Raw genomic sequence first — 24291 nt, 5'->3', positions numbered from 1 at the left:
AGTAAAAAACGCTAAACAAGCTTTCAATTGCAAAGTAGTAAACTGAAAAATTAGGAACATTGAGTAGCAAGTAAATTGAACAGAAGGACTCAAGAGATTTGAGTGTAGAGGAAGCAGGGGATTTATTTAAATTGAAAGCCAAAAACTACGTGGTGTTTGCATCCCAAACAAAGGGAGAAAAGGTGTAAGGAAGAGTTACACACCTAACTGGCTGTGTATGTGCATCCAGAAGGAAATTAGCAGCAGTCTTAAAAATTGGTCAAGAGAGAGATGTTTCTGGGAGGCAGAAATTGCAGGAATAAAATGAAGATTGTGAAAACTCATGCTGAATTAGACCATCTAAAGGAAATAAAAACAAATAATGAAACATTCTATCAGGAAGAGAAGTGAAACCACAGTGCACTGAGGGCAGGGTTAGAATTAGCAGTAGTATGCATATGGTCCTAAAATTAAATGAATGCCTTTGCCTTGGTTTCCAATGGGCGAACAGATAAAATATGAAGAAAGGAAGGTATGATGACCTATCAGAATTAGTATGTCAAGCATGGAAACAAGGCAGATACAGAAAAAGTGAGATGAATTATACTAACCAGAAATAACAGTCATGATAGTCATTTAGCAGGGAGGTGGATTCTCTATCAGTTTGTATATTTGATTTGAGTCTAAAGGTTGGATAGTTTTCTTAAAACAACTGTGTTATAGATCATGACTTGGGTTGTTTTTTTAACATGATCGGAAACCAAACTAAGCTTGCAGTATTGCTGTCATCGCTTGACTGATACAGCTGAAATTTCCTTTCTACCATCTTTCACCTGGGGTCTGATTCACAAAGGTGTAATTAAAAAACAATTGTTTTCATTCTGGTAATTGTGGTTGTTTGATATGTTGTGATCAATGTGAATTCCATGATTCACTTTCTGTTCTCATCTTTTGGCAGCACTGGCTTTGGCAGATAAGGATTTGACACTGTCACAGCATCTTGAAGAACTGCAGTTCCTTTAGGAATAAGGAACCAGATTTGCGTGGTCAGATTTGGGTTCCTCCTGTTATATTCAGGGCTAAGTTTTAACTGGCTCACCAGACTGCAGGGATACACAGTTAGTGGCGCTGCAAATGGGAGGGCAGAATCATCTCTTCCAGCAAGAACCCTAGCTTGTGTCAGCTTAAGCCATGCTAATTTTCTTCTCACTTGGTTTGCTTAAATTTGCAATTCCTTTTTGGTAGCTATGAGAGTGCAGATCAGGGGTGAGAAGGACTGCTGATGTGCTGTCCAGACAAGGCAAAGGCAACTGGCTGACTCAGGAAACAAGTACAGGAATGGAAGGAATGGTATTATCCCTTTTGATTTAAGGTGTAAGGCTGTGTTTGGGAAATAATTTTGCAGCCTGAGGTTTGATTATTCCCAGGTGTAATTAAAAGTGCAGGTAATACACACTGCCAAGTTACATTTTTTCCCCACCTTCTTGCAGCAAGAGGTTGCTGGAGTTTCTTTTGGACAAATGTTTTGTTCAATTTGGGATACTTTGTGTTTTTCATATAGCTGTATCTTAAATACTGCAGGAATTGTAGCAGGTGCAGAATTTTGCAATTTGTGTATTAAGTAAGGTACTGGTCTATTAGCATCTTGAAATGGTGTTCTCTGGTATGACTGCCAAATTCTGCTACCCAGAGCTCCGCGAGGACGGCCTCCTCCATGAAAGGTATTGCAGGTTCAGTTAACACACTGACAGGACGGGGACTGTTAATTGCTGGGGTCTCAGGGTGTTAGAAACTGGAATTAACTCTCCACACAGTTCAAGAGCAGTCAGAAGATGCTCTATAAGCAGCAAAAAAGTAGAAAAAAATGTGAAGTTTGGAACTACTGTTGTATATGTGTTGACACAGTTCATGATGTTATTGCCAGGAGAACTGCCCCATTGGATCAACTGTTTAGTGCGTTGTTTACTGTTTACTTTTTAAGAGATTATCAAGTGTGACCCATCCAAACAGAGTAATTCTGCCAAACTCATGAAGTTGCTACATACTGTGTCCTAACACCTTTATATTCTGAGCTGTCACCTAAAAGTCTATCTTGTTCTCATAATACTGCAATACTTCATCCGAATCTCTGCCTGCTAGTTCTTTATGCTGTTGTTACTTCATGGGATTTTTTATTCATATGCAAATAATACAGTTTTTATTGTAATGAAGATTCGCCATAGTAAGTCTGTGATAGAAAAGCATGAAAAGCTTGATCAGCATTTTCTGTGGGCTTTGAGTAAATGCAGCAGGCAAAAATCAGACAACCAAAGCAAGTACTGCCCAAGTAGCAGCTCCTTCCTTCTGTGGTGACTGATGCCCTTACCGCTGGGGTGACTAAACAGTTTATGAAACAGCAGAACCTTTCCAGTTTGAAGCCTTCTGTATTAAACACATAACAGCCATAATTGCACTTTATCCTAATACACCAGGTTGAAAACTCTGGCAGGTCAGTCATCCCTCACAGAAGAGCACAGAAGGAACTGACTGGATTGCTATGAGCTTGTAGCTACCTGATCTCTCCAAATTTGTGCCAGATCCTTAAATGCTGTAGTTCAATGCCTGACAAAAGGAAAACAGATTTGATCCCTATAATGAAACCAGACCTGATGGAATTATCCCAGTTCCTCAGTGACATTAAAATCAAACCTGCTGCTAATCTCAATATTGCTTTTATGTTATCTCATCTGCACTTTCAGAAATAATCCACATAGGAAGAAATCTCATAATTTGAAATAAAATTATGTAGAACAATGTATTTATAACTTTTCCATATGGAATTTGTGTTCTCTCTGATATATGTAAACCTATTCTTTTAGTGAATATGTATAGTTTTTATGTTTTGAAACATCATTAATTCAGCACTGTTTGCAGGAGGTTATTCTTTCTAATAATACAGCCAACAAATATTCCAGCCTTATGACCCTGAGAACTGTGCTGCAAAATACAAAACTGCTTTTTAAAATTCACTTTCTGTTATGTTTTACCAAAAGGATTCCTGTCCTTTACTAGGAAGGAGCTGTGAAGGAGTAACATAGTATACTGAAACCAAGTGCTGTGGAGAACCATTTAAAGACATCTTGATTCTATTAGTATTTATAAGCCAGAGGACAAACTTGGCTACCCTGATAGTTAAAACATTTTTATTGTTGTGGATGAACCTTTTTTATTACTTATTGGACTTACTTTGCTACAACATATTTTTCAGGAGTACAGCATATTAGTCCTGCAGTGCTGAGGGTCACTGTGTAGTTAGAAAGTCTCATGTCCCCATTTGCAAAAATATGCTGTGGTTCACCTTAGAGGAGAAGGAGGAATGAAGCAAGACTGGCGTCTGCAGTGCACGAGGGAGATGTGTTACAATTTTGATTCCACTGCACATGAGGGTGTTTTGGTGCTAATAGGGCCTGATAACTGAATATGTATGAGCTGTAGTTCCTTATTTTCTGGGTTCATTTAAACACTTGGTCACTCAAAGGACTGTATCACTTATTTATCCTCACTCAAGACAACAAAAGAAGTGTCTGTGCTGCGTATATCTTTTTCTAGGACCTCTGTAAACACGTGTATGAGATGCTAGCACCTGCCATTTTTACTGAAGTCACTGCAGGTGAAGTATTCTCTAGGAAAAATATTGTTCAGCTTCTGAAGTTAAATGCTGTACAGTTCTTTAAATCCTTTCTTCTCTGCTACAGAAAGATTTAGAAAATACTGCTTTGCTGGATGCCTTCTATTTCTGCTGTTTGTAGTGTTAGTAATATGTAGTAGTCTAGTAGTACAGTGTTCTGATTTTTAAGCTTTCTTTAAAAAAACTTACCATTTCTGTGGCTGAGGGACATTCCTAAAGTTTTGCCTTGATTCAAGGCCTGTACTGAAAACTGAGCTGCAGTTTAAACTGTTACAGTTTTGCCCTGTTATCTTCCCAAAAATCAGACGTTTCTGTTGAAGGTCTAAAAGATATGTGCCTTCGCACACTATTCTTTTTTATGTGTTGACAAAAGTATTAAGATGCTAGTAAGTGCAACTCGTCGGGAATGCTTTCCAGGCTCACGGTATTTGAGATCAGAATTCAGTCATGGCAATTTTCAGTGGCGTCTCGGCTCTGTGGTCATCCTTGCCTTCCATAAGATATTTCGGTCCTCTGGATCGGTCAGTGTCTCAGAGTTGGAGTCATTAATTATCTCTGTGTCCTTGGTATCAGCTCTAAGAATTCTCAGTCCCAGCTGAACTGCAAACATAATGGAGACTGGATGAGTGAGGAGTATTCCAGAGGCGGTTCTACCACCATGTAGCTATTCTGTAGCTGTTTTCAAAAAGGCACACTCATCTTTCTTTGCATCATTTTTCTTAAGACTGCAAACAGAGTAAATAATAATGATATTCATCTTCAGATAATATGCACCATTTTCTCTTAAGAATTGAACCTACTAGTCTTGGTGTCACTCCAGTCTGTGGTGATAAGGATCCACATTCAATGAAGGGCTTCAGCATAAATAGAAGAAAAAAAAAGCCCTCCGCTTTTTGTCCAATTCAGAGTTAATCCTAAATGTCTTTTCACTGTATTTTCTACACTATTGCCATCTCAGCTTTCCCTTGGTAATATTCAGTCTGTTTTGAAGTCTGCTTACTTCTTGCGAGCTGCTGTACAGCTCAGTTCAGGCTACAGAACCTGTCCAAAAGGAGAAATAAACAAGCAGTTTTCCCCCTCCTGAGTTGCTGTTGCCACAGCTACACTACTACCACTGTCTGAAATACCAGCACTGACTTAAGTGAGCCAGGTTTATGTGATGACATTGGCATTAGCTAGTATTTTAAATGATCAATCACTTGGGTTGTGTGGCAAGTGTGTTCTTTGCCTGCTTATTAGAATGTGTCAGGACCTTTGACATTGTGAACCAAAGACACACCACTTGCTGAAGAAGCTAAGCCTGGACCACTGGCTGTTACCTAAACTGAAGTTGAGCATCTACGTCTGACAGCAGCACTCCTGACAGATAGGTTTGCTCATATGCTCCTGGCACCATTCGCACATCAGCTCATTTCCTCCTTCTTGCCACCTCACCTGTCTTACAGCAGGTTCTTCTGGTCTCCCAGGGGATAACAACTGTCAAGAAGGGAACCAAGTCAGTGTTGTAGTGCTCTTCAGTCACAAACCTTGTCTTTTGCTTGGTGATACTTGCTTTTTGTGGTCTTTTAGAACCATTTTAGCAATTACAAGCTCCGTTGAGAACAGTTATGTGCCATTACAAACATGTGTCCTTTCAGCAGAGCTGACAGTGACACCTGCACTTCTCCCATGTGAAACAGTATACGTTGACCTTAAAGAATCCAAAAATGTGGCTATAGTGCACATATTACGTCACAGGATATTTTTTTTACCTTGATTCAAACTTCATCTTATTTCAGTTCCAGAAAACGGTTAGAAAACCACAATGCCTTTCACCTCACTTCTTGACCAGCACCCCAGTCTCACCCATGATATAGCACTGAAATTTTGGCCAGTGGGAGGTTTTTTTTCTAAGACATGGTGGTGAAGATTATTCAGCAAAAACATAAGTAATGGGCTGCTATCCATATCTCATTTTCCTGGTCCTGGAGTTTTCACTTAAGAAGATGGGCAACAAAGGATTTGATTGCAGAAGGTATGTTTTACGTGCTATTTGAGGCACCTCAAATTTCCATACCAGAGTAATGGCTATATAGATATTGTTACAGAGATATTCTTGGCTCTGGTCCTGAATCATCAGTGAGGATTGTGGGTTTACTATTAAAAGAATGAGTGTTTCTTTAGAATCAAAACAGATTACTCCAAAGAAAGTGAAAATTACCAGAGCTCCAAGCCAGCCCGTCTTTCCCAGGATACCGATAGCAGGAAAAAAGCAGAGGTCATGGATCATGTTCTGTCACTTCAATCTATTGATATTTTTTCATGTCTCAGGCAGCCATCCAAAATTGGATGCTTTTCCATAAAGCAACAGAAGCAAAGTGGAAATAATAATGCACCCATTATCGGTTGTTCCCACACCTACAATCTTGACACTACAGCTGGGAATCTGATGTGCACCTTGTCCTTTCTTCCAGGCTTTGTCTCCATTTAGTCATCAGAATCTTTGTATTTCTTCATAGAAGAAATGTATTTAGAGTATCTTAAGATTATCCTAAAGTGCCTAAAAAATTGCCAAACTTTGTGGTGTCACATCTTGAAAGACAAGGAATAATTTAAGGTCCTAGTTTTTCTATAATATATATGATCTAGGCAGGATCCAGGCATTCCTCAGACTGGATCTGTCAGATTTTTGATATGCTGTTAGTCCACTGAAAAAAAAGCTTACTCTTAGAGTGTACAGGAAACACCTGTATAAATCCAGAGAGAAATTCCACCCACTGAAAGTCCATTGTGTAAGTCCCTTCTGCTGTCAGATGGCAAACAATTTTGTCTGTTGAAACACACCTTTTCCTCTTGAAATACATGGTTCTTTCACATTTTTTGATACAGGGTATATGCTTTCAGTTGAGATCCTGATAACAGCGAACTTCTGTGTATGGGTAGCTTCAGCTAAGCTCTAGCAATCATTGCAGTGACTGCGGGGGTGAACAGAGATCACATCTTAGCAGTGTTCTTTTTTATGCTCTCGTTTCTTCTGCCTGTGAAGTGATAGAGATCTTAAGATTTCACTGGCATAAAAATTTCCAAAAGCTTGGTCACTGAGATCAGAAGGAAGCCAGGCCATACATCATCACCCTCTTCTCACCTAAACCTGTGATGTATAAGAAAAGGTGTTCTTCCATCCCAGCTATCGCTCATCTGAAAGCAGTCATGGACTTTCTCAGCGGCAAGTCAATTTTCACCCATTGTCTCAGCAAAACTTCACGCCTTGCAAGTGAGAGCAGTGCTATTTTTTCCACCTGTAAAAAATAACAAGAGCTCTTTAAATGTGGTGTCTACCCATACAACTCTCAAAGAGAAACAGCCTCAGAACCTGTCAGTTTCCGCTCCAGAGCTGTGGAGTCAACCTGTCTTTCACATAACTCTGCGGGCAAAAGTGCTGAGCTGAGTTAAAAGGTTGGAGCCCCAAGCTGCCTCTCCGAGGCCACCGTCTTCTTAGACCTGGCAGCAGGACTGCACATGGAGTTGCTTCTTGGTCCCATTCTATTAAAAACAAGGTGTTGAGGGTTTTCTTTTAAGAGGCAAACCAGTATTGTTCTTACTTTTGAGAACAAGGTCAAGAAGCAAGTATACATGTAGTTATTCTTACAGGTTGGAGAAGCAGTTACTAAGTAAGTATCCAGGACAGTAAGTTCTTTATCCAGTAGAACTGCAGCCAATGCAAGCTGTCTGACTACATCCTGCATATTTAAGTGTACATCTCCCTGCACACTTGATTTAAACACTGAAGTACTTGATGGAACTATCTCACTCACGGTCGTCAGAAACACTGCAATATTAAATCCATCTTTTCAAGTTCACCAGGGTCATAAAATTTGTAAGTTTTCAGCATTTTAACAGGTAAAAATTTCTGTACTCCAGTGCTGTTGGTCCTTTTCCTTTTCAAGCCCTCAGTTTAAAAGTCCAGTATGCTAAATACGTATGTTTAAAACATCAATATTACATAAAAGCATTGTCCATTTGTCCTGTTCTTCTCAAATTTTCTCGTTCATGTGTTCTTTCACATGGAGCTCAATGAGTACTTTTTTTGAGTATTTTTGTTTTAGCCACAATTACATATTCCTAACTAAGATTAAATTGTCTAGGAAGATGCTACATTAGTACAAATAAAGACAGCTCAAGTAGTGGTAATTCCAAAATGCGGATTTAGTGTCACTGCTACCCTCATCAGTTTGCCAGTGTGATCCCAAGTCACCAGATTGTAATGGGTCTTTATTAAAAAAAATTTTGACAACAAACAGAAGGATAGATTGGTATAACTAAAAGCAATCTTAATAGTTTACATTAGGCTTCTATAACTTTTCTTACATCTTTAATAAAAGACTAAGCATTAGAGCAATGTTATTATTGGCATGATAAGCAGAATAGTTTTAGCACATTGGATTATTTTTTAAAAATCATTCTCTGAAATTAGCAATATTAATATGTTTTTGTTTATAAAGTAGAACAGGTAAAAATTTGGATTATTTGGGAATTTGGAATTTTTACTATTCTTAACTGCATTTGTAACTAAATTTTTAGATGAAAAGTAATAGGAAATCTGTAGTATTTGAAGTTTGGTTTTCATCATCACTCCTGCAAGATGCCATCGTTCACACAGCCACAAATGGATAGGACCTTACTGTATTCCATCTTTGCATGGTGATGAGAGGTGGGACAAGCCACCCTTATTGGACAATAAGGCCAAAGTTTTTCTTTAACGCCCTGTCGCACATCCTGATTTAGCTGCATCAGCTACAGATGAGAATTAAGATCAAAGGACAAAAACAGTTGTTTTCCCTAACATAGAACAATCCTTTGAGTTCATTACAGAACTGCTGATTTATGATCAGGGCTGTTGGCTTTGTCTCTTCTCTTCCCAGTATCTATAAAATGTTTCTGAACTCCATTCATAACAGTTTTTAGCTATTGGGAAAGACTATGGCAAGGCAGTGTTTCTGTATCTAGTTATTACAGTGCTTGAGCCTCAAGATCTTGCTACAGAATGTTCTTGCTTACACCATTTCTGCGAGGCTACAAAAGGTTTGTGATGGGGGCAGGCCTGCGTTTGTCTTAATAACTCAGGATGTGCATCCAACAAGCTCATTATATTGGTTACTCACAAGAAAAGCAAAATAATAGCTCAAGCATCCTTGAAGGCACCTATTTCAACATCTGTCATACAGCACAAAACTGTCTGTGTTGTCGTTTCCTTCTGGGAATAAACTATACTGTTCAAGTGAAACTTGTCATATGCCATCTTCCCTCTAAAACAGCTGCATGCATAGGCAGTTTAACCTAATATAATTTAACACAGAAGTCTTACGATTAGTACAGTCTTTGCATATGTATTCTCAAAATCTCTTCTGGAAATGTTTAGAACTTTATAAAAAATGAAAATGTTCAGCCAAAGTAATCATAAATGGTAGTTATTAAAAACTGAGAGTTGGAGTGCAGAATAATAACATATTATTATATGTTTTTCTTATCCTATAAGCAATAATTTGGTATCAACACAGTCATTTGGGGGGAGGCAAGCAGGTCTTGACTTCCTGCTGCACCAACAGACATATAACCATGACAAACGTTACTGTTCTTACTGTTGTTACTGTTCTTCGGAGTTGCACACTGCTACAGCATTTATGGTATGTTCAACTCGATGTAGAGGCTTACTCTAACTTTTGCAGAGTAATAATGTATGTATATATATATATATATGTATTTTTCAGACAAGAAGCCCTTCTTGCTGCCATTAGTGAAAAAGATGCCAATATTGCTCTGCTAGAACTTTCATCCTCTAAGAAGAAGACCCAAGACGAAGTCGCTGCGCTGAAACGAGAGAAGGACCGTCTCGTGCAACAGCTCAAGCAGCAGGTGAGTAGAGGAGGGCTAGGAAAGAAACCAGTTAGTAGTCTGGTGTGAGATTATGATCTTGATTTGTGGAACTAATAATGTATAATCCTGTAGTATGCTGGGATAGAAGGTGCATAAATAATGATTTCAAACTAGCTACTGGTTGTGAAGCCTGTAAAACATGTTGGGGAAAAAAGTCAGTGTTGAGGGAAATTTCTTTGTGCCACTGCCCGAGCAGTAAATGTGTGATAGAACGTGTAGGAAACTGAATGGAAAGGACATTGATTCTTATCTTCTAGAGGCACAAATAACTGCAGGTTCAGGGAAATGGAGTGATATATCTTCTGGTGTTCTGTATTTGCCTTGTCAGAGAAGAAATGTACATGGAAGAAAATTCTCCTTGCTGTAAAGCTCAAATGTGAATGTGTTACACCACACAGTCTCTACTGTGACAGGAACACCATATGGGAATGCCAGCTACCAGAGTGGAATTTGGGAGGTCTTGTACTAATGAGTAGATTGGACCTTTCCTGTTTCTGTCCCTCTCCCATTTCCAAGACCTTTTTTGTGTTGGCATAACAATCAGAAAAAAAGTATGTTTCTATTCAAGCACTTAATATTGTGTTTCTGTATTGAATGCAATGTGAAAAATACATTGCAAATAAACACAGAGGAACCAAAATGGGTCCCAGGCAATAAGATATTTAGGATATGAAAAAAATCTGTGTAGATTTTTCACTTCAGGACTTCTGGTGGGTTTTTCTGAGGTATTCCCTTGCCACAGTCCCTGTAATAGCACATATGCTACTGCCAATCCAGTATCAATCTCTTCAGTGCCACTGTTCCCATCTTCATAAAGTTTTATGTGCAACATTTCATCTGTCAACCATATAGTTTCTGTTGTTCTCAAAGACAGTAAGACAAAACCACATCGGCTTTCTGATAAGGGATTACTTTGCATCTTCCTTAGGAAACACGTGTAGGTTATTTGCCATGAATTTCTAAGATAATTATTTAAGGTTTAATTTAAGAGCAGTAGTTTTGTTATACCAGCTTCAAGATGAGCAAGAAGTATAGGTTACAGTCTTCTGTTATTTACTTTTGAGCAACAGTTGTAATTAGTTTCATGTTTAAACTATGCCTGAGAAATATTTATTTGACCTAATAGAGATATGACACTTTCTCCCTAACTCTGTCCTACATCTTAAGGATGTAACACCTTTTATCCTTTTTTGTGTGCAACTTTCAACACGTAGAAAGAAAAGCTCCTCAAAGTTACTAATCATGGCACAGTAATACTCAGCACCTCTATAAGATGCAGAGGATCTGAAATCACATTTAGTTTTTTCTTTACCAGTAGTTTTGGCACTTTGAGTACTTTTTGTGCATCAATTCAAATCATAGCAACTTTGGCAGCTCCAGAAATAGGAGATGGGTCAAAAGAGAAGGCTAGGAGATTTTACAGGATCCTCATTACTGATATAGTTAAAGGGAATCTTATTTTTCCACATGCTTTGCAAATATTCTGTGTACTTGGCCCTTGTGGTCCTCTCCAGTTATTACAGGTCACCAGCCTCATATTTTCCAACAAAACAACTGTGCTGCTTCATCAATTTAAGCTTTCTCTACATGGACCCTTTTCTACATTTTGAGAACAAAGGTCCATCTGTGTTTTCCAGCTCCACAGGACTATATAGCATTTCAGGAACTTCCTAAAAGTATAGCTGTAATTCCTAAATTTACAGTAGAAATTGTGAATGAAAAATCTTTCAGACTTGCAGATGTATTGAACACAGCTGTTCAAGAAATGCAAGTGAGGCCAGTTAATCAGAATCTTCTGGAAGTCTTTGAAAAACAGTTTTGGAGTTTCAGAAGTTTATTCAACCCTTCAGATTCAGAGCTAGGATCCTGACCTCAGTAATTCCTTCCTTCTGCCTTTAACATTATTTCAGAGCTGCTGAGCTCCCTGATAAGCATTTGGTGTCTCAGTCCATCCCATTTCTAGGAATTGCTTAGGCTTTGTGGTGGGAGAACAGCTCTTGCAGTTGGCTGTCAGGCACGGCTGACTAAAATATTCCCGTTTCCATGTACGTAGGATGCAAACAGAAATGCTGAGCAATAGCAGAAGGAGGTGGTTTGTGTGAAGAGTTACACAAGCTGTGGTGGGTACCTTGGGCCTGATTTCTGAATCTCACTGCAAACTGGGAAAAGCCTCTGACAAGGAAGAGCAGTTTTCCGACTACGCTGCAATAGTGAGTGTGAATGGATCCAACCACGTATGATGGGATTCAGATTATGCCTTTTCATTGCTTGTGCTGGTTATCATTGAGTTGCTACAATAGCTACCACTATTATTAGACTGACTTACTGTTAATTGACCTTTCTTAGCGTAGAGAAAGGTACAATTTTCTCCCAAAACAAGAACTCATTCTACTGATGAGCCTCAATTTACTTCTTGGACAAAAAAAACCATCTGATTTATTCAGCCCTGCATTTCAGGTGGTTTCTATTTATTTAAAAAATATTGGTGAAGGCACATAGATTCATCAAGGAAAGTTTGTACAGATTCGGGAGGACTCTGTGGTTATTCCTTGCTTTAACTCTCCTTTGTCCCTTCCCGACACAGTGTCATGTTCTTGGTTGTTTGAACGGTGAGAGTATTAGTGCAAGAGAAAGGGAAAGATTCCTGCCAAAGACATTTTGGTTCTTTAATTTCTTTAAGTATGCATATTAAAGCTTGGATGAAGAGAGGCATTTCGGAAAGAGGATATGGCATCAATGTTGTTTTAATTTAGAGTTTCTAGGCTCTGAATTGCAGGAATGCGCCTCAATATAGAGACCATTTCCTAATGAGGCACTCGGCATTGACCAGGCTTTCCAGTAAATGGAGCTGCCTGTTTCATATTGGTTGTCACTTTGTATGAGGGATTTCCTCTGTCATCGAAAAGGCAGGCCAGTTGTGGGGCGAGGGTCACCAGCTAATGTGGTCCCAATTTACTTCCCCCCAGAGCACTTTGTTTCTGTGAGTAGTTCATGGAGAAGCAGTGGTTGGGAGGCTGCTTCACCAAAGGGGGCCGGGGCTGATGCAAGAAAACAGAGCTGAAGGTTGGCTAACCAAGTCCAGATGGAGCCTGATGAGCGCCAGCCAGCCTGCACTGATCATACCCATCCAGAAGCCCCCGTGATGTGCATCCTGCTGGAACTGATGGAGACCCAAGGGGCTTTGGTCTGCTTTGTGGCATCACATCTACCACTCGTCTGTTAGAAAGTAGCCTGTTCACCATTTATTCCTTTCCTTGTCAAGCGTGGTTATAAGGATCAGGATATATTTGTTGTAATGATCAGGATATCATAGAATCATAAAATAGTTTGGGTTGGAACGGACCTTTGAAGGCCATCTAGTCCAACCCCCTGCCATGAGCAGGGACACCTTCAACTAGATCAGGTTGCTCAGAGCCCCGTCCAGCTCGGCCTTGAATGTCTCCAGGGATGGGGCATCTACCACCTCAACAACCTGGGACAGTGTTTCACCACCCTCATTGTAAAAAATTTCTTCCTCACGTCTAATCTGAATCTCCCCTGCTTTAATTTAAAACCATTACCCCTTGTCATATCACAACAGGCCCTGCTAAAAAGTTTGTCTCCATCTTTCTTTTAGGCCCCTTTTAAGTACTGAAAGGCCACAATAAGGTCTTCCCTTTGTTGCAACAGGGCAAAGTGCTACTCTGCAGTTTTGAGTAGTAAAGGGGAGGCATATTGGAACAGGCTGAGGTTTACCTGTCTGTGGGCTTTGAGTCTTAACACTTGGTGTTTTCTACTAGGAGCTGTTTGCAGCAAAGCATTTTCTGTGTTCATACAGTGTCCAGCACAGTGGGGGCCCGACTTGACCAACATGTCTAGGCGCTCCCATGCTACAAATGCTAAGTAATAGTGATGAAAGTTTTAGGAGGCTCTGAACTGTATCAGTGTATTTTTTTTTTTTTTCTGAGAGCTTGGAGTATTATTCAGTTGAATTGTTTGTAAATCACTGTATTCACTCGTATTATTATATGATGTTTCATAATTCCCAATTCTTTTTAAATACACGGTAGCAGAAGTTACCAGGAACTAGCTTGATTCAGTGTTATTGATGATGGGATCTCAACATTTTCATTTTAAAAGGTGTGACCCCAGGTTAGGTTAATGCTGGGTACATTTGATTATGCTGCCTTTTCCAAAATAAAAGTAATTTTCAGATCAGTTCCTTGGTCTTGTTAAGAGCATGTTGAGTTTTGATCCTATGCTTTAGCATGCTTGCAGAACCACCCACCATATATTTCGTAAACATATATTTTCTTTTGTCACACAGATTGTTAATGAAAAATACTGATTAGTACTGAGCTCAACACAGAGTTCTGTGTAACCCACTTGATTTATTCATCCATTTTGTTAGTGAACAGTTGATAACTACTACAGAATATAATTTCCCGAATAGTTTTGTACCAACATTTTTGTATTTTAATCATAGAAAATGTCTCTCACTTCAAAGCAGAATTGATTATACCTGTAATCTCTTCTTAAAGACTATTAGTAAAGGAGAGTTTCAGTCTTGGGAAGTCTTTTCTATGGCTCATCCATCTTTATAATGTCATTGCACATGTGTAATCACCCTTACTGCAATTAAAGCTCATTACTACTTTTTCTATCTGTTATAGGCATAGAAAAGAAATACTATTTCTTTGCACTTTTTAGCGGCCTGTTTGGTTTACACAGAGGTATCTCCTCTTGTGTTATTCTCTAAACTAGGCAGTTCCAGTTTTCAGGTGTCTTGTTTTCTAGGTATCTGATCATTCCAGTTGTTCTTTCTTAGATCTTATTTGTCTTTTTCTTTCTCCAAGTGTGGACGAACTGGACAAAACTCAAAATGAGGCTTCTCCATAGCTGAATTTGTTCATGTGCATGTCATGTGAGACAGTGTCAGAAATGCTAATAGAGTTTTCCAAAACCTCACCGGTTCCCAAAAACAACCATTAGTAGGTTTCATTATAGTAGATAAACTCTTTCCTAGCATAGTATAGTCAGAGCTAGAAAATTCAAAGATATCTGATTTGGTTTTGAGTACCATCTCATCTGTTCTTTTCCTTTCCTGCCCTAAAATGTTATTCTCTGAGTATTGAAATAAATTTTGTTATTCACCTGAGTACAGATTTTAGTGAAGACTGACACAGCAAAGGCAGGACCACTTCGAGCTTCTTGGCTTTATTTTTTGATGGCTTTCACTTTTGACTGAGTAGCAGATCAACCTTTGTCTTCAGCTCCCTTTTCATTCTAATATATATCTCTAATGTCTACGTTTTCTCCCTCCCTTAGTACTTCCATTTCGTACAATCCCTCTCCTTTCCTGTTCTTGCCATATACACTCTTGCTGTTTGCTTATACTTGGTGAAAAAAGCTCCTTTCTGTTTTAGTGAAGGGAGATAAGAAACCTCATACTATTGGAAGTATGGGTTATGTAGTCAGCTTGCTTATCATTCAAAGGAATCTTTAATATCTGTCGTTCCCTTCTACTTCTCTATCCTCATCGTGATCATTTCTTCCTCTGTGGGCCAGCATGAATTTGAGTGGCTTTTACCATTCCCATAAATTGAGAGGAACTCTTTGGCGATGACTAGTAGTATTAATAGTCAGCATTGATGCAATATTCAATATATATTTCATCTAGCCGTGCAAGTCCCAAAGCTGTTTTCTCTGTGCTAGTTTGTGCTTCGTCCTGCAAAGATTTTGGCTGGCTTTCCTTATGAGGCCAAGGTACTGCAAAGATTTGTTTCTCAAGTAAATGTGGTTCACGGGATCACAAGGAAAAGGAAAGAATTTTAGATTCCAGAATAGCTTCTCACCCTGAAAATGCTATTTTTCCACTGTTACTTGTTTCCCTGGAAACCTCTCACACTGACACCTGACACTCCTCTGCTGTGAACTTTTCCGAAGTGAAGTTCCACTGGTTCAAGTCATTTCTCTTTGTAACAGGAGAATGTAAAACAGGTCAAAGGAGACTGACAGGCGTGTGTTTTCTTCTTACTGCTGTGGAGCTGTATCAGCATGGCCACACTTCTGGCAGTTTTTATTACCACCCTGCCTGATGAAATAATACAGATTCTGTGAGGCATGCACTTAAGTCTTTCCTTTGCCTTAGGTGTTGTGGTTTGAAACTGTGTCTGATGAGCATGATTACCCTATTAGCAGATTAATTTCTTCTTCAGGTGACATGGGTACAAGCACTGCAGATAATTACTGAGTATAGTACTGTTTCAGTGACAGAACTACCATTGTTCTCTCAGAGCATCTGAGAGGTCCCAGTGGTGTGATGGTGCCCACTGAAGTTTAATGAGTGGAGGTACCTCTCAAACCTCTGTCAGAAGGGGACTTAGGAAGTCTAGAAAGTATTCAAGTTGCCTAAGTGTGGTGATGTTGGCATCTTTATAGCAGAGAAAACAAAGTAAAAGTTAATGTTTGAAACAAGTGATGAGATTTAGGGCACTTGGATCCATCTTTGTTTATTGATCTCTTCACCACAGTACCCACGTAGTTGCACTAGCAAGAGTGGAAAAAGATGCAAAAGTGTGGAAAGAAAACCTATGTGATAAGAAAGTGAAGGACAGATGAGTTTGAAGAGGAGTTGCATGTCAGAGGTTCCTGCATGTACTGGGCAGAACAGAAGGTACTCTGTGAATTCTGGCATTCTCCAAATGCCAGGCTAACTTGTTCAAAACAGCAGCAGACAGATTAATGTACTTTGCCAGAAAATTTTCAAGGAATGATGAAACATTTTGAGAACTATTGTCACTTGTAGCAGACTTGTTACCTAAATAGTGCAGTCGCAGACTTGTTTACACGCTGTGTGGTATGTAGAGTCAGTGTAAAGTCATCTTTTTTCAGGTTCATGTACTATCACTATCTGTAGGGTCAAATGCAGCTTTACAAAATTTGAATCTACTGGCTTTGTTATACAAAGATACCAAAAAATTGGGGTTTTATAATATATTCATGGCTGTACTGACAGTGTGGCTGGTATACATGTGAGCGGGCAAAAGTGGGGGAAATCACTTTATTCCTACTCAGGAAGCTATTGGACTATAAACAGAAGAAATTTTTGGCTGAAGTGAATATATATCCACTAATTGGCTCTCATCAAGCATTGCCAGCTATCAAATTTAAGCACCGTGGCTTTTGTCAAAGACCTGTAATCCGTCCAGATTATCAATCACGCTGCTGCTGGTTTTGCCAGGCTTTGGTCCTCAGTAATTGTTTCTGTCAAGTGGGGATCTCTGCCAGGAGCAGACCCCGGCGCCCCAACAGCAGCCAAGCAGGCACAGAAAGCAAAGCTTTGTCTTGTCCTTGAACGTCGCTGCCTGAAGCACAGCGCAAGAAGCCCTCACGGATTAAAAGAAAGCACCTTCCCCCTGCCATGTGCTCCAGACTTTTTTCCCATCACTTTTAATCATCAATTACCACAGTAACAGCACTCCATGCAGCGTCAGCAGTCTTTTCTGGGGCAACATTTCATCTTCCCGTGGTATTACTTAGACTCTCGATCCCCTCTCTCTCCTCGTTTTACTTTTACCCTCTGCCTCTTGAATTGCTAAACAATAAAGTGAGCTCCTTGCTGTCGCTGGCCTCACGGTGCCAGAGAAAGGAACTCTCTGTTGGCCATGCCTGCCTTCTGTTTGTGGCTTCACTTCTAGGGCATCGTGATGGTGGCTTTGTAGGTTTGCTTGAAGGGAAAGGTTTTTTCCTCACTGAGAGACTGAGCTTTAAGGTTTATAAAAGTACTTTGGGACTCAGATGACAACACAGTACATGCTACCCCTTCTTTCTAGACATTCGTAACAGTTAAAAAAATACTTTATGGACTAATATTTCCCAAGTTCAATCTCAGTTTTCAAAAATCTGTTTTAGTCTATTGGAAATATTCCTCCATTTATTGATTTTATTAAGATTTTCATATTATAGTATTACAGCTTTCTTATTTACTAAAAATTTCCACAAATATATGTAAATTAATTGGATAGTTGCTGACAGCATTTACTGTGACATTTACAGTGTTATGAACTCCTATGCTAAGTTATTTAAGAAACATTGTCCCTGACTAGAAGATCAGGATTGCAGGACAAGAGTTGAGACACTCTGTATCCCATATCTGTAAGCAACAACCAACCTGCCAGTGTTTGACATCAGTTAAAATTGTTAAGCCTACAGTGAGAGGACCAAGGCTTGTCAGTGGTATTATGGAGTTAAGAACACTGAGTGAGATTGTTCTCTTCAAAAGGCTGCACTAGGAAACCTAAACTTGTGCCTAAAAAATAGTAATTCCTTAGTCTGTGAATTAGTACAATGTCTATAGAGTCACTGTTATTTCACATCGCAGTTGTACCATATGATGGTTTTCTATAGTTATGACAGCACAAACCACTGATCTGATAGGCACCATTTTTCAGTTAAACAAAGAAAATGCATTAGAACAGGTCTTTTTAATCCACACATCCAACAGAGCATTTATGTATTTATTTCTACGAGATTTCTGTGCTCCGAATTTTATGTTGAGAACAGTTACCCTCCCTCAGCTTCTGACAGTCTTTGTGTCAGCTGATGAGTTTGTGACATAGATGCAAAAGCTCAGAAAGAGCAGTTTAGAAGAGCTTGAGATTGCCAATAGTTGTTCATTGAAGGAATAAAATGATGGGTGCATCTTCTGTTGCTGAACTTCTACAGTTTATGGGGTAGTTGGAAAGTATCCATACACAACTACTCCCTATTTGTTGTCCAGCAGCAGGATGTGCCTCAGGGGTAAAATATTTGAGACTTTCCGACAATCGGTTCTTGTGGCTGAGTTGGCTTGGCATCACTCTTGTGGTATTTGAATTGATGATGTTTGAAGGCTGACTAGAACATACAGTGAGTTTATGATTATATTTCAATCTTGTCATTTGGATACATTGTTCAGGGAACTCTGACGTTTTGGTGACAGAGAGTATTCCACTTAAACATGTCAATAATCTTGATGAGATAAACCCATTAATATATTTGTTGTGAAGAAACATGAATTTCACAACAAAATTTCAGATACTGGAAGATTTGGAATGACTTGTTTGAACTCAGTAAAAATACTTGGATTTTCCAAGATGAGTGTGTAACCATCCTGATATTTCATTGATTAGATTCAGCTTTTTCTATGCTAAATTATTCCTGTTCATTTGGGCTGTCTTACCTGACACTGGCAATTGTCTAGAAGAGACACATATCTCTTTAGCACATTTTGAATGGAAGATGAGGTAACTTGGTATATTATGCTTATCTGTTCCTACATTTATTACTATAATTCCACTGGGAACACACAACACACTGAACAGTTTCACACTAAAGATATAAAGCAAGACGTGGTTTGTGGTTACTTCTCTTTGGATAAAAAAGCCTAATGAACTTGTGACTTTAAACACTGTCTTATATAAAAAGCAATTCACATACTGATAGTTAGTAGAAGGGTAGTGGCAGACAGCTGAAAAGCATTATACAAGCTTTAGTATTGGTTTTAATTTGTGTAAGATCTATACATGGTGAGGTGATAGGTGAAGCAAGGTGTGTTCCAAAAATATGTAAGGAGAAGGTAAAGTCAGAGATAGCAGGTGACTGAGTGGATTCATAAACTAAATATGCAGAAGGTTTCAAGTAGGTTACTGATTAGAGTTGTATGACTTAATATGTCAGTAATGTGTTCTTTACTTGAAGGAGAAATCGTGGAAAGAATTGTGCACCTAGAAATATGTAATGAAAATTAATGATCTACAAGGTACAATTTATTGCATGTTTAGGATTTTACTGTGTTATCAAGGGAGTAACATAATCAGTGTTTTTTTTGCCAGAGTAGGGAAAAATACATAGTCTGCAATAAAGAATTTTAATCCCCTCCATCTTAAAAACATTATAATGAAAAATTAAGGCTTAACTGTACAGAATGAACTTCAGCTTCGGTAAATAGTGAGCTGTTGATGAACAGTAGTCTTGGGTATTTTTGAGCTTATGCACTGAAATACCTCTCAGTCTACTGAGTTTTTTTTTCTCATCGACTGGATTAAGCTCCTTAGAATTCTGAAAATAATTTCTCTTTTTGAATCAATCTGATTGAGCCTAGTCTAGTATGCCATATCTCAGGCTAACTAATAGGTAGTGCAGGGGACAATTGAAGCTTCATGTTGCAGTTAAAAATCTAAGATATATGCTGTCAATTACTACTAGTTTCTTGATACTAACCCTTCACTAATTTACATAATAATTTGTGGAAATTGATAGAAAAATATATCAGGTTTCTCAAAAGGAGCCATAGATTTATGAAGTTAGGTATTAGTTATTTGATAGCTTCTATAAATGGATGGTGCTGATAGCTGCACACTCCCGTCAGTTCTGTTAAATTGATGGTATTATATTCTAAAGAATCCAAATCTTAATTCACGTTTTGATGCTGAATAAATGATGCATTTTACTCGTTAATAAGTACATTCTGTTCTCTACACCTCTCTTCTAAGATGAAAAAATATTCATGACCAAAGCAAAGGTGTGTAGTCTTTCCCTAGAGGTGATGTTTTTGTCACTTGAAATTTGTGAATGTGTGTAGGGAGAGGACAGAGATTTTTCTGCTGACTTGGGAAGCTGTGAGGATTCTGGTATCAGCTGCCAATTCTGAAAGATAAAGATGAGAAAGTTGATACTGATAGAGATCCTGCTGCCAGTCCCTCCTTTAAATGGGGGTTTGCAGATGATGCTGTCAAATACAATGTAGTGATTTTGACAAATCATCTTTGGGGCTGTTGTGTTCTGCTCTGTCTGAGTGGACCTGTATGGAACACAAAATAAAGGAACAGTTTCTGTTTCTTCTTTGGCTTTAAATGTGGTGCCAGAGGATTGAGTCTTTTCCGCACCAAGAAATGCTTATAGAGATTGGTCCAAGATCATGCATAAAGACAAAATAAGTTTAAAACTCAGTTATCAAAAGTTTGCTGCCTGATTTTCCTTGACATAATCGAGCATTTCTGTGGGTATGAGATCAATGAAGCAATCAGCGTCAGGCACCCTCAATTTCAATTCTGAGTAAATTTACTTGTGCGATAACATGTTGCACAATTTTAGATAATCAATAGTATAGATGAATATTAGTGTCTTAAATTCCATACAGCTTTAGTCTCCAAATATATATTAAAAACTGATGACAGTACAGGTGCCTGGGGAAAGCAATGGTCTTTGAAAATATCTTGAATACAGCCCTGGTTAAGGGGTAGCCATTTTATTAGGGGTATTGTTCCCTTTGAGCACAACTTTACAGTCACAGAACTTAGTCTTTTGTCCTCTTCTTTCTATTTATCACCAATTCCTCTCTGTCTTAGTGTGAATGCAAATATTTCCTGTAGTCGAGTAAACAAAAAATAAATGGAACCCTCACAGCTGACTCCAGCCAAGTTCTTCTCAGGATCTGAACAATCTGGGTACCTCTTGTTTTTACAGTAGATTTTTATTTGGGGGGGGAAACATGACTTTTTTTAAACATTCAACTTCACTGTTGTACCAGACTTAATCCTTTTAAAAGTTTATGAAATTACTCTGTTCACTTTTTTCACATCAACCTGAAATTTAACTACAATTTCTGATACCAAGCCAGTGTGGACTCCATCTCCAAAACACTGGTAGATGTATCCTTGGCTTAAACTCTTTTATTACAGCTAGCAACCCAAACTTCTGCCAACTGCTGACATTGATGGTGTTGGAAAAATAATAAAAGCAATATAGTGATCCTTAAGAACACACACATGCCTAAGTTCTTTAAAACTTGGAAGACCATACGGGTTTATTTGCTCTGTGGAAGTAATAAGTAAAATACCTTCTCATTCAAGGGTTTTTTTTCTTCTTTTAAGGGGAAATAGATTTATTTATACACATAGATCTTTGTTTTGTGCACCATAGAGAGATGGGCAAGGTATCCGTATGTTCTTCCGGACTGGAAAAAGAAGGATCCACAGATTGGATGGGGAGGATCCACAGGCTGGGAAGTGCAGACTAAGACTGGTTCCTTATTGTCCATCTCTATCCTTTGCATCACTATCAGATGATGAAAATATTTCTAGATGTATCTCTTCTCTTCCCCCCTTTCATGATTACCAAAACCAGCTAGTACTTCTCCATTGTCAGCCAGCAATCTTTTTTATGGTACACAGAGGTCTTAAAAAAATACAAAGGTTTCCTTGTTTCCTCCTAGGTCTTCTAGTTGCAAATAAATCAGCTGAGGTTGCCCTATCCTCCTCTTCATTCATCTCTACTTCTTCCTCTGCTTTGTCAGGGCTCTTTAACATGCAACATCCCCTATCTAAGTTAAATGATTTCGCAGTAAAAGGATTAGGATTATTAAGGAAAAAACACTGACGGTATAACAGACTGTTTTTTCATCTTGTTCCACAAACCTTTTTATTTTGGTGAGATGTAATTTTATAAGCTTTACAGTGTGCTTTATGGTGACCATTGGGTGGGCCTCTACTCCCATGTAATGGCATAATATAATGGAAAACACAGAAGGACAACAAATTAGGAATAGAACAGGCAATGATGGGAATACTGTCTGAAATGCAGACACCTTACAGTCATTCATCTGGCCAGACCTGGCACATCTCTACGAATTGTGTGCCATGAATTTTGTAGAAAGGAAGACAACTTGTTTCCTTAGTAAGAACAATTTTGGCATTAATACAGTAGAAAACCTGAATGATTTTTCAGTCTTTCCAGCTAGTGCTGTTATCTAAGCTTTGATGCAGACTAAATAAGAAAAATCAACCTCTGCAGAAAGAAAAAATAGAAAAGTATTGGTTTATTGTGATTCCCCTTGCTTGTGTAAGAGCGGGGCAGATGGACAGGAATCATCTGTCCAGCTCTGTGCTGCACATGTGTTGGGCTGGAATCCGGCCTCCGTGGACCAAACACAGGGACAGTGTGGATGGACAGGAATCCTGTGTCTGCAGACCACACGCACAGACGGTGTGGACAGACAGGAATGTGATGTCTGTATGCTTGTATGAGCCTTAGGAGGCAGGGCTCTTCTGCGTTGGTGTCAACCCCAATAATCGGCTTTACAGAGAAAATTCTTAGCTTTAATTTCGATTGGGGTAGCAAAGCTCTGTTGGTTGTCAAAGGAAATGCCCTTTTAACTCTTCCCTCCAGCAGTTACCATGGAGGATTTTGCGTAGATTCAAAGATGAAAGCGAGGCAGAAAAAGAATAATATTGGTTTTCTTTTTCTTCTATACACAACAGCTTTTAAAACTAATTTCAGAGCAAGCATAAATAGTCTTGAGGTTTTGGTGCGTTTTTTTTAAGAAGTGGCTATCAACACTGTTTATATCATGTAGACACAGACACATTCATGTATACACCCAGAGCTGGGTTCTGGGCAGTTACAGACAGTCTCTGTTGAGATGATACTGAGCAGCTCACATCACTTTAGCATCTAGGAATTTGTATCTGTACATAACTATTTTTTTTGCCAAGAACAGCATATATAGATGGGGGTTGCTATTCACAATTCTTTGAGGCTGCAAACAAATGCAGTCGAAGCGGTGAGTCATATAAAAATAAAAATATATAAGCCTCGATGAGGTAAAAACACTGATATTAGATTATCTTTTGAGGTCCCTTCTAATCCCTAATATTCTGTGATTCTGTGATATATACCTTACAAAAATAAAAATACCTTGATAAAGGAATACTTCTACTATAGTTATTGTAAAGACACCATCATAGTAGACAAAGATTTGAAAACTTCCAAACGATATCAGCTAGGAAAGGAGTATGTAGATACAAGTGAGCAGATGGCCTACTATGGTTTTTTCAAAGCAGGGGATCATGATGAGGTTTTAAGATTTTACAGTAGGATGCATATTGTGTATAAGCTGTTAGATGAGAATTTGCCGATCAGTTTTTATAGATATTGCTGGACTGAGAAGTTTTCTGATTTCAGAGTAGGAGAAAAACTGTGAGACAAAAGCAGAGTGACTAAGGCAGTTGCGTTATACAAGCAGCTTTGTTAAACTGAGGAAAAGTGGGTTTACTTGGAGAAGGAGAACCAAACAGAAAGAATAACAAAGGAAAGAGAGACAAAGTGAAGTAGAAGACAGAAAGATGAGCATGGTGTGGAGTGAAACTGAAGTGAAAAAGGAACTATGTCAGTCAACTATGTCAAAGCAAGCGTTTTCTGTTTTTGATAGAAATACTTGCCTGCTCTATGGGATACTGTGTAGGTAGTTTAGAAGGCTTGCTTTCAGATGTTTCTAAATTTTGTAAGATTAACCTTATTGCTGGTGCTTAACATTCGCTCTTAAATTGCACAAGTTTAAAGTAATCACAGGATTCTTAAACTGTTGGAATGCATTTCCAGCTTTAGCATAACCTGAGACATCTTCTACATTTTGCTTCGTAAAACACATATATCACCAACCTATCGAAGTTTTTATGAGTGTTTATGCTCCAAAATACATTTCAGCTTGTTTTGATGATTGCATTTTTGTCTTTATTTTTCTCTTGATCAATGAAACATAAGATGAAATCTTTAGCTTAGACCCACAAACGTACCACGAGAGGGGAAGAATGAGCAAGGGGAGAAGTACAGTCAGGATTTTTCAACAGTTTGAGTAATGAGGACCATGAAAAAAAATGGTATTTCCTTTCACACTCTTATAGAGGTAGCATTTTACTTTTTTGTTCAAGTGA

General features: G+C 38.6%; 1 protein-coding gene across 8 annotated transcripts in view; it reads left to right on the top strand.

Moving 5' to 3' along the window:
- ERC1 (ELKS/RAB6-interacting/CAST family member 1) overlaps positions 1-24291 on the top strand; it is a 289471-nt gene that overhangs the window by 220291 nt on the left and 44889 nt on the right. For all 8 annotated transcript variants that reach the window (XM_082042960.1, XM_082042957.1, XM_082042956.1 and 5 more), the window contains one exon: positions 9394-9538. In XM_082042960.1, the coding sequence (XP_081899086.1) occupies positions 9394-9538 (145 nt within the window). The remainder of the gene's footprint in view (positions 1-9393; positions 9539-24291) is intronic.

The sequence above is a fragment of the Streptopelia decaocto genome (assembly GCF_964273445.1).
Source record: "Streptopelia decaocto genome assembly, chromosome: 1".
NCBI classification, from domain to species: domain Eukaryota; kingdom Metazoa; phylum Chordata; class Aves; order Columbiformes; family Columbidae; genus Streptopelia; species Streptopelia decaocto.
The sequence above is the reverse complement of the archived record's forward strand: the minus strand, read 5'-3'. Positions and strand labels throughout refer to the sequence as shown.